Source organism: Trachypithecus francoisi, unplaced genomic scaffold (assembly GCF_009764315.1).
Source record: "Trachypithecus francoisi isolate TF-2019V2 unplaced genomic scaffold, Tfra_2.0 Lachesis_group11, whole genome shotgun sequence".
NCBI lineage: Eukaryota > Metazoa > Chordata > Mammalia > Primates > Cercopithecidae > Trachypithecus > Trachypithecus francoisi.
In genome coordinates this window covers 112,244,207-112,255,421 of record NW_022681456.1, presented here as the reverse complement: position 1 = coordinate 112,255,421, position 11,215 = coordinate 112,244,207, and the positions used below count along the sequence as shown (strand labels likewise).

The window sequence follows — 11,215 nt, the reverse complement described above, 5'->3', positions numbered from 1 at the left end:
AGGGAGACAAGACTTATTTTTTATTTGTTATTTTTTTGAGACGGAGTCTCGCTCTGTCTCCCAGACTGGAGTGCAGTGGCAGGATCTCAGCTCACTGCAAGCTCCGCCTCCCGGGCTCACGCCATTCTCCTGCCTCAGCCTCCATAGTAGCTGGGACTATAGGTGCCCACCACCACGCCCGGAGAATTTTTTGTATTTTTAGTGGAGACGGGGTTTCACCATGTTAGCCAGCATGGTCTTGATCTCCTGACCTCGTGATCCACCTGCCTCAGCCTTCCAAAGTGCTAGGATTACAGGCGTGCCTCCGCACCTGGCCAACAAGACTTATTTTGTAACTACAGGCATACCTAGGAGATACTGCTGGTTCATTTCTAGACCACCACAATAAAGTGAACATAGCAATAAAGTGAGTCACATAATTTTTTTGGTTTCCTAGTGCATGTATTAGTTATATTTATACTATACTGTAATCCATTAAGTGTGCAATAGCATTATGGCTAAAAAATGTACATGCCTTAATTTTAAAAATACTTTAGCCAGGCATGGTGGCTCACACCTGTAATCCTAGCACTTTGAGAGGCCAATGTGGGTGGATCACCTGAGGTCAGGAGTTCGAGATCAATCTGGCCAACATGGTGAAACAAAAATTAGCTGGGCATAGTGATGCGCACCTGTAATCCCAGCTACTAGGGAGGCTGAGACAGGAGAATTGCTTGAGCCGGGGAGACCAAGGTTGCAGTGAGCTGAAATCACGCCACTGCACTCCAGCCTGGGCAAGTGCAGGAGTGAGGCTCCATTTCAAAAAAAAAAAAAATGTAATGGTTAAAAAATGCTAATGGGTCATCTGAGTCTCCAGCAAGTCTTAAGCTTTTCGCTAGTGGATCTTGCCTCAATGTTGTTGATGGCTGCTGACCAGTCAGGCTAGTATTGATGCAGGTAAGAGCGGTTGTTGCAGTTTCTTAAAGACAATAATGAAGTTTGCTGCATCGATGGACCCTTCCTTCCATGAAGGATTTCTCTGTAGCATGTGATACTGTTTGATAGGATTTTACACACAGTATAATTTTCTTTCAAAATTGGAATCAATCCTTTCAAACCCTGCCAGTATTCTATCGACTAAGTTTATATAATACTCTAAACCATTTGTTGTCATTTCAACAATGTTTACAGTATCTTCACCAGGAATAGATTCCATCTCAAGAAATCACTCCTCATCCCTTCAAATTTTACCGTGAGATTGTGGCAATACAACCCCATCTTCAGGCTCTACTTCTAGTTCTCTTGCTATTTCCACATTTCTAGTTACTGCCTCCACTGAAGTCTTGAACCCCTCAAACTCATCCATGAGGGTTGGAATCAACTTCTTCCAAACTCCTGATAATGTTGATCTTTTGACTTCCTCCCTTAAGTCACAAATGTCCTTGATGGCATCCAGAATGATGAATTTTTTCAATTTACTTTTTCCACATCCATCCAAGGACCTAGCATCTATGGCAGCTATAGTCTTATGAAATGTACTTTCTACATAATAAGGCTTGAAAGTCACAATGACTCTTTGATTCATGAACTGCAGAATGCATGTTGACTTAGCCAGCATGAAAACAACATTAATCTCCTTGTATGTCTCCAGGAGAACTCTTGGGTAAGCAGGTACACTGTCAATGAACAGAAATATTTTGAAAGGAATCACTTTTTCTTTTCTTTTCTTTTTTCTTTTTTTTTTTTTTTTGAGCAGTAGGTCTCAACAGCGGACTTAAAATGTTCAGTAAGTCATGACAGATGTGCTGTCATCTAGGCTTTGTTGTTCCATTTACAGAGCACAGAAAGAGTATATTTAGCATAATTTTTAAGGGCCTTAGACTTTTTGGAATGGTCAGTGAGAACTGGCTTCAACCTAAAGTCACCAGCTGCATTATCTCCTAACAAAAGAGTCAGCCTGCCTTTTGAAGCCAGGCATTGACTTTTCCTCTCTAGCAATGAAAGTCCTAGATGGCATCTTCTTCCAATAGTAGGCTGTTTTGTCTACAGTGAAAATATGTTTAGTGTAGGCACCTTCAATGATCTTAACTAGATTTTCTAGATAACTTGCTGCAGCTTCTACATCATCATTTGCTGCTTCATCTTGTACTATTGCGTTATGGAGATGGTGTCTTTCCTTAAATCCCTGCTAGCTTCAACCTTTTCTTCAGCAGCTTCCTCAGCTCTCTCAACTTTCATAAGATTGAAGAGAGTTAGAGCCTTGCTCTGGATTAGGCTTTGGCTAAAGGGAATGTTGTAGCTGGGTTGATCTTCTCCCCAGACCACTAAAGTTTTCTCCCTATCTGCAATGAGGCTGTTTTGTTTTCTTATAATTCTTATGTTCACTAGAGTAGCATTTTCAAATTCTTTCAAGAACTTTTCCTTTGCATTCCCAACTTGTCTAATCATTTGACACAAGGCTGAGCTTTTGGCCTCTCTTGGCTGTTGATACATCTAAGCTTAATCATTTCTAGCTTCTGATTTAAAGTAAGGGACATGCAACTCTTCCTTTCACTTGGTCACTTAGAGGGCATTGTAGGGTTACTGGTTGGCCTAATTTCAATATTAGGCCATTATTATTAGTGTTTCATCTCAGGGAATATGGAGGCCCAAGATGAAGCAGAGAGGCAGAGGAACAGTGGTCAGTGGAGCAGTCAGAACACACACATTTATTAAGATCCCTGTCTTACATGGGCTCAGTTCATGGTGCCCTCAAAACAATTCCAACAGTAACATCAAAGATCACTGATTACAGATCACTATAATAGGTGCAATAATGAAAAAGTTTGGAAGATTGCAAGAATTACCAAAATGTGCCACAAAGACACGCAGTGAGCAAACGCTGTTGAAAAACGGTGCTAGGACTTGCTTAATGCAGAGTTGCCACAAACCTTCGATTTGTAAGACATGAAATACCTGCAAACAGCAATAAAGTGAATCACAATAAAACAAAGTAGGCTTGTACAGCAAGGAGGTTATACAAATATACTTTTGAAATCCTACAGCCAGTTTGAATCCAGGCTTTGGCAGTTCTTAGTATGACTGGGCAAACTACTGTTTTTAAACTTCATTTTTCCTATCTGTAAAATGGGGATTTTTATAGCTTGTTTACATATACATATATACACAGTTGTTGTGAAGATTTAAAAATGTACACCGTCACAAGGACTCCGTAAAATAAGCTATTATTGTAATCTATTGGAGACAGGGGGACGTAAAAATCCACACTGATATTAAGTGAATCTTTAAAAACAAGTAGCAGAAAAAGCAGAGTTTTTATTTTATAAGATATGACTTAAGGGGCCTAGGAAGAGAAAAAACTTGTTTTGTCCAGTCTAAATCCAGTTATATTTCATGGGAGTATCACGTCCGAACTTTGATATCTGGCACACAACAAACAAACAGGAAAAGCCTTTCGTGTGCTTTAATAAAAACAGCTTTCCATTTTAAAACGATCAATATATTGGAAAAATCTGTTGGCTCTCCAACAGCTCTTATAAAACAAAGCTCAGACGCTGTGTTTTTGTTGTTTGAAAGAGAAATCAGGGGCGCGGGCATTATTAGGCTCCCTTTGATCGCGCCCTGGGATGGGAAGCCTTCGGGCAAAGCCCTGGGGGTAGGACGCGTTTTTTTTTTTTTTTTTTAATCGATCCCGGAACCTTCGCGCGGCGGAGGGGGCGGGCACGCGGGAGGGGCCCGAGGGAGGGGTCTGGGGCGCGGCGCCGCTTGCCCATCCCCCGAGCGCGCGGCGGGGCAGCCGGCCGGCGGCCGCGGGGATGCGGAGGGGCGGTGACGGGGGCCGGACCCTGCCGGGGCGGCGGAGCGGGCACCGCCCGAGGGGGTAGGGCGCACGCGGGGGCGCGCCGGGCCGGGGAGGCGCGCTCCGGCCGCGCTCACTCCGCGCTCCCTTCGCTCGCTCGTTCCCTCCTCCCTCGGCAGCCGCGGCGGCAGCAGGAGAAGGCGGCGGCGGCGGCTGGGGATCAGACATGGCGGCGGATCTGAACCTGGAGTGGATCTCCCTGCCCCGGTCCTGGACTTACGGGATCACCAGGGGCGGCCGAGTCTTCTTCATCAAGTAAAGAGCCGGGGACGACACGGGGGCCCCGCGGGGGCGGGAGGGCAGGAGGCGGGCGGCTGGCGAGATGGGGGAGAGCCTGGGTCTGTACCCCTGCAGCCCCTCGGCTCGCCGCCGCGTCCCCTCTCACGCACCGTGTCTGCCCCTTCTCTCACCCCTGCAGCGAGGAGGCCAAGAGCACCACCTGGCTGCACCCCGTCACCGGCGAGGCCGTGGTCACCGGACACCGGCGGCAGAGCACAGGTAACACCGGGCCCGAACGGAGTTGGGCTCCGCCTGGAGGAGGCGGCAGAGCCCGGGCCGCCCGGCTCCCAGCAACCTGCCCGGTGCCGCGGGCCCCGGGAGGCGGCGAGGCGGGGCGGAGGCCAGGAGGGGGCGGCCGCAGGTAGAAGGGCCACGGGGACTCGGCCGCCCGGAGTTCTCTCCAGTCTCGGGGCGCCTCTTTCTCCTCAGCCTTTCATCATAACTTGGAGACGGCGCCCTCTTCCTGCGCCCTCTCCCCATCCCAGCCTAGACGACCCTCGCGCCCCTGGAGTGGCGACGCTCCCATCCCTGAAACCTGGAGTCCTGAGTTTTTCCTCCGCGGCCGCTACTCACTCCCCGGTCACCCCCAGCTGCTGTCTTGCCCCTCAGCAACCTTTAGGCAGTCCTTGCCCACTCCCCTCCCTGCAGCCCCAGACCCTGCTCGCCCGCCGGGATAACATAACCACATCCTCCCCCTCCTCCCGGGAGCGCTGCCTCCTGCCGTGCAGCTTCCTCCTGCTCTTAGGTGGGACTTGTGGGTAGGTGGCTGATGAAGGAGGAGGAGAGGAGTTCGGGGGTGCTGCGATCCGCTCGGTGACAGGGAGCGGCTCGGGAAACGCTTGGCCGTTCCCTCCTGCCACAGGAGGAGCAGCCGGAGCCGGAGGAGGCGTTCGCAGCCTCAGTTGTTGGCGATCGGATCTAAAGTCCCCGCCAGCCGCACGGAGGTTGCACAGACTGCCAGGAGGCGGTGGGCGTGCGAGGGGGTGTCCCGTGTGTGGGCACCGGGCCCTGTTTGGAGGGGGTCCGTGGGGAAGCGGCTGTCTCGGGTGGCTTTGGGAGCTTGTTTGAATGCTAAGTGTGAGTGGAGCTGGAAAAGGCTCCTCGTAGTTTCTGTGCTGGTCTGGGTTTCTTTTATCATTCTTTGTTTACATTTGTGAAACTTGTTTGTCTTTGAAATGTAACATGTGTTCTCTTACTGGCCTGCCTCTAGTCCTGGTGAGTGGAAAGGTTTGAGAGCAGTTTGGGTCGAAGGCAAGGCCAGTTTCAGCAGTCCTCAGAGCTGGCCTCTGGGGTACACTCTCTCCGACTCTGACATTCCGTGAATCTGTTAAAGTTGCCAGGATATTGAACAAACCTGCTTCTCTGTGAAATGCTGGAGTTCACTGAAGTGACTAATGTCTCCAAATTTGCAAAAAGGTGGAGGAAGAAAGGAAAGGCTGGTGTAGCAAGCATGATGAGGTGACATTTTTAAGGCATTTCTGACTAATACACCGTCATGTTTCTCAATTCCCCATGCAGGCTTTTGCTTCAATATACCTTTCTGGTGTTTTACACGCATATTCCAACTTTGATGGCCTCTTTGCTTTTATGGATAATAACAGATTTATTTCATTAAAGACGATACTTCATTAAAGACGAGATTAAATAATTATCCTATGGAAATATGTGTGATATAAATATGTGTCCTAGTTACCCTCACAGATTTGATAACATTCACGCCACAGAAAAATTTTATTCTCTTAGGTGATTTCCCTTTTTTTTTTTTTCTGGTTTGGTTTACTTTGCTTGGACTCTGTGGTTTTGTACACACATCAGTTGTTTTTACTTCCAAGAGGTATTTTGATGAAATCCAAACAACTTGTCATTAATAAGTAACATGTAGCACATAATGATACCATTGTTCACCTGAGTTATTCCCAATTTTACTACTTGAAACTTCACGTCTCTTAGTCAAATTTTTAGAAACAAACACGAAAGTATTCGTTGCCATTTCTTTTCCACTAATTAAGTACTTAGGAAGTTCTGCATTCTCTTCGGTGACACTTCCTAGATGGATTCATTTGTATTACTGAGAAAAAATGGTCTTAAGTAGACACGGTATACTCAAGAAGAGGCAGGCGTTGCCTGTTATGCACAGTTTTGGTTTTTTGCTAGTCATTCATGAGTGTTTCACCTGGGATTAGAAGGCCTCCCTTTGCTTTCTTGGATGCCAGAACATAGTTCCTCTCCACCCTAATATATTACAATGTGTACTCAGGTCAGATAATCTCTAATATTGTGGACATTTTTCTGATGGCTTTAAATTTGAATTGCTATTTTTCAAAAAATGATATCTACTATTGTATTGGCAGCTCAACACTTTTTTTTTGTTGGTAATCTACTTAAAACAGCTAATAAATGAAAATGAATAATTAAAATCGATTGAGACTTATTTTGCTATCATTGAAGTAATACTAATTGTAATATATGTATTGTTTTAGATTTGCCTACTGGCTGGGAAGAAGCATATACTTTTGAAGGTGCAAGATACTATATAAAGTGAGTTTTTTGACTTCCTTTTTTTCTTTCGTAAGTAGAATGCTGTGATTACTCCTCAGCTGAATAGTTGTATGCTCAGTCTTGATCATGATTTTCTAAGGTTTATCATATAATTGTGACTGTATTCTTTATTTTGTATAGTATTGGAATTTTGAGACAAAAAATGGCACTGTTAGTTTTCTAATGTTATTTGCCTGGAATATTCATCGATTCATTGATTTGGAAATTAGATCATTTATGGCCACTTATAAAAATCATTTTGTATCTTTTTCAGTTTTTTCTTTTGGAATAGTCCAGCTTCATCAGAATATGACTACAATTACTTTTTTTTTTTGGTGCTTCTGTGTATATTCCTGGGTAATAGAGGATTATACTCTTTGGTCATTAGCTATGTGGTACTTAAAGTTTTGATCTTTGATTATCTGTGCTAAAAGATTACAAACAAAAAAAAAATCTTTGAGTTACATGAACATCTTTTTTTTTTTTTAAGTGAACCTTGTTCATATATATTTTAACCAGGGCTGTTTACAGGCAGCCAAAGTGATGTAAACCTAGGCACAATTTGGTAAGCAATGGTGGTCAGGGAGTAAAAATAGAAATAATTACTGAATATTTCATGAGCATATATTGGAGAATTGTTTGTATTTTTGCTTCAGTTTATTTAAATATGTCTAAAGTCAAGATGTTTTATTGATATGTTTGTTTAAAAAAGGCTTTTAATAGAGCTTGAGAGAAAAGATGACCAGTCAGTCCCAACCTTAAAACCAATTCTTTAGAATATTAAACTAATCTCTGTTCATACTTAATAACTTAGTACTACTTGGAGACAAATACAAAGCTGGAGGTCAACATCATGTAGGAAAAATTTTAATCCCCCAAGGAAAAATGTAGGTGGTTTTTGTCTTTTTGTTTTTATATTAGAAACTGTTTACCTAAGAGCTTGTTTTTATTGTTTAACCTTGTTTGTTGTTTAATTTTAATAAACTGAGACATGAAAGAGAATGCTGAAATACCAAACTTGGTTAAGATTTTGGTTGTTTATTAACAATAACAGATACCTAGCTAAAGTTACCTTTGTTTCATTGAGCCTAGAAAGTTATTTTTACGATGACATTTTTAAGATCATGTTATATACTTCCAGTAAATTATAATTACCTGTATGGTTCTTTAATCTTTTAGAAAGATACTTGTATAAAACATCAAGGGCTTTTTATAAGTATTAGGAATGCTTGCTTTTGGATGTAGAAATAGAGAAAGCAGAAGATACAGGAATGGAATAGTTTCATGGTATAGTTCTGTGAATATTTTTGGGTGAAATCTTTTATTTGGAGATTATACTATACATTATTAGAAGGCCTAAAAAAATACTTGAGTGAAATGCAGTCATCACATATTTTTCTATTGGTTATTTCCGTCCTAAATTAAAGTGAGTTGGTATTGCCACGAAAAGGGATGCTTCTTTTTTTGTCAAGCTAGTAGTATGATATTTGTGAAGAAAAACAGTTTTTTCATTTCAGGTCATTTATTCAATGTAATTTTGACTACTGTACATTAAGCCTAGCTCATCTTATAAAAACAGAGGTAAATTTGAATTTTCAATAAAATTTTAATTTCTTTGTGTGCATTCTTGGATGAATGTTTATTTGACAGCACAAAATCTTACTCTGTGTGGGCTGAGTATGTATGTTTTAATTTAGAACTAAGCTGTTAGGAAGACATTGAGTGAGTTTCTTTTGTTTTACGAGCCGTTTTGATTAGGTTTTCTTTTATGTTTAAACAAATTAGAAATTTATTTGAGTGCCATGTCTAATGCCTAAGTAGGTTTATCTGGAAAATTAAGACTGTATTAAGAAAGCTGTAATAATTTTACTTTAAAGACATTTTTAAACTTGTAGGTTTTAATCACTTTGGTATTCATAGGCAATAATTGTGTCCAAAAGTAGCAATAAATAATTTATATTATGAAAATAATTTCTCCTAAAATTGAGCATAGTGTAGCATATCACTCATTAAACTTTAAAAAAAATAACCATTGACAAATATATGATGTACTGAATGTTAGGTGCTACTGCTTTATTTTTCTGGGTTATGTCAGAAGATTAATTTCTGTTAAGATTAGTTAAATCCCTAATGTACGCTGTAATTTCCTAGAAACTTTTTACTTGTTTGTATTGTTGCTTATCATTCTAATAGGATAGAGGTACTACTTTTATCTTAAACTTTACAACTTAGAGTACCTTCACATACATTATTCATTCATGAAGTAGTCAAAATTACTACTTCCATTGTCACACACATAATAAAATAGCAGAAACATGCCTTTGGAACTTATAGTTTGCAAAGACAGCAGGGTAACAAACCCCAGGAACATAAACTATATTTAGAATATTCAGAGTGGAGGAAAAGATAGGAGTCTAAAGTAGCAAAGTGCTTAGTGTTGGTGGCTATAGTTTTTCATTGTTGTTTCTTTCTCAGATGAAGAAAGGTGGTTACTGACCAAATTGTATGTAAAGGAGGTTACAGGGTTATCGGGGTGGATTTTGTTCACATGGGGGGTAGATTTTGTTCACATGGGAAGTGGAAAGACAGGAAGGCCAATCAAAAACATGTCAGCCCTTTGACTATTCCTGATCCTGTGTTCTGGAAAGTTCTTACAGCAAGAAGGGAGACCTAAAGAATTTGAATTGTTTCTACTTCCGTTCTGAAGTGAAATACGTGTAACTCTTAAATTATTCCTCTCTTGAACAAATGTTGGTCGGTGTTAAAAATGGCAGGTTACCAGAAAGAATTTATCTCTGGATTATATTTTGCTATTGACAATTGCATCTCTGTAGGTGGTAAGAGAAGGAGAAGATTGTAGTGGGGAAGTCAAAGGAACTGAACTGTGGTCTTACCTTCTTATCGACTTTGTAGCTCAGTCTTCACATCTTTAAATTAGGCTACCTGGAAAAGACAACCTCTAAATTTCTTTGAATTTTATCCTGTTCTGGGATTTATAATATTCTGGAAAACAGGGAACTCACAGTGCCAAGAAGAGATGATGATGGAAATATGAAAAGCTAGGTTTTCTATCCTTCTTACCTATTTTATCCTCTCTCTTTAAGCTTTGAGTAGACAACTACAGATAAGTATGAAGTATGTAGTGCCAGAGTTGTGTGTACTTTCTTCTGCTGCTTTTTGTGCTTACGTTTCCTTGTAAAATGTTTGTATACATATCTTCATGTAAACAGATAGTATTGCTATTGTCAACAAAGGACCTGATCCGAGTAAGAGTTGTATACGTTTGAGTTAGTTTATTTTATATACTTTGAAATTCGTTCTTTAATTCAAGTTTGCAGCTAGATAAAAAAAATATGTAATATAGAGAATATATTTTCCCTTACATCCATTTGGCCAAAAAACAGTAAAATATGAAACATTTTACTTGTTTATTTATTTTTTTTTTGAGAGGGGTTTCACTCTGTCGTCCAGGCTGGAGTGCAGGGGCTCCATCACAACACACTGCAGCCTCGACCTCCTGGGCGTAAGTGATCCTCCCACCTCAGCCTCACGAGTAACTGGGACCACAAGTGTGTACCACCATGCCTGGCTCATTTTACTGACTGATTGATTGATTGAGACAGGGTCTGCCTATGTTGCCCAGCATGATCTTGAACTCCTAGGCTCATGCAATCCTCCTGCCTTGGTCCCCCAAAATGTTGGGATTACAGGCATGAGCCATGGTGCCTGGCCAGAAATCTTTATCTTTAAAGATATTGAATTCTTTTTTTCTGAGTAAAATAATTTTTCTGTGTACCTTAAGCTAGCCAGCCTCTTAATTATGTTACTGTGTGTTTGTGTGTGTAAATACATAGACAGTTGGAGTTTGATTATTGAATTTCCATATTGTTTTTATAACTTAATTTATGGTGTTATCTTTATGAAGAATGCTGAAAATTAACATGAAGTGAATTTTATAATTTATGAGGCGTGGCTTTAAATATTCCGTATTCTTAACTAGAAAGCAAATAACTTAGCCCATAAAGCACAGAAGAAAATCTTACACATTTGAGTTATAAAGCTTTCTGCTTACTCCTTGAAAATATTGCTTAATGATTCTGTAATGACAGGCCATGGTAACTTAAAATGGTTACATTATTTACTATTCCTTTGTGCTTCAAAGTTTTAATATGGTTAACTTAGAGTGCCAAGTAAATCTTAAGGCTCTCTGAATAGTGAGAAACTTTATTCTGATTATTTAAAGGTCATTGTAGGATTGGGGATCAAAACAATATTTGCAGGGTATAAAATAGTATGCAAATGTTGTAAGGTTATGTTTTCATACTGCTTTTTTTAACTTAAAATTATAAGTTCTGGAAATTGAACTTAGATATGCAAACAGAGCATGAGGTTTTGTTTCAATATCTGCAATAGCTGAATCTAATGTATGCTAATTCCAAACTTACCAAAACTGGGGTTGCAAGTGAGAAGAAAAATCTGTTTCTTCAGATTTTCACAATTCAAAATATGAATGAAGATGGGGAATCTAGCATAACTGCCATAAAAAACATTAGAATATAT

General features: G+C 40.8%; 1 protein-coding gene across 9 annotated transcripts in view; it reads left to right on the top strand.

The window, feature by feature from the left end:
- Positions 1-3,844: 3,844 nt before the first annotated feature.
- PLEKHA5 (pleckstrin homology domain containing A5) overlaps positions 3,845-11,215 on the top strand; it is a 260,555-nt gene continuing 253,184 nt past the window's right edge. For 2 of the 9 annotated variants that reach the window (XM_033222724.1, XM_033222723.1), the window contains exons 1-3: positions 3,855-4,093; positions 4,257-4,336; positions 6,598-6,655. In XM_033222724.1, coding sequence (XP_033078615.1) covers positions 4,005-4,093; positions 4,257-4,336; positions 6,598-6,655 — 227 coding nt within the window. In that variant the 5' untranslated portion in view covers positions 3,855-4,004. Of the gene's footprint in view, positions 4,094-4,256; positions 4,337-6,597; positions 6,656-11,215 lie in introns of all 9 variants that reach the window. The other 7 variants (XM_033222730.1, XM_033222731.1, XM_033222729.1 and 4 more) reach the window with 7 other exon arrangements.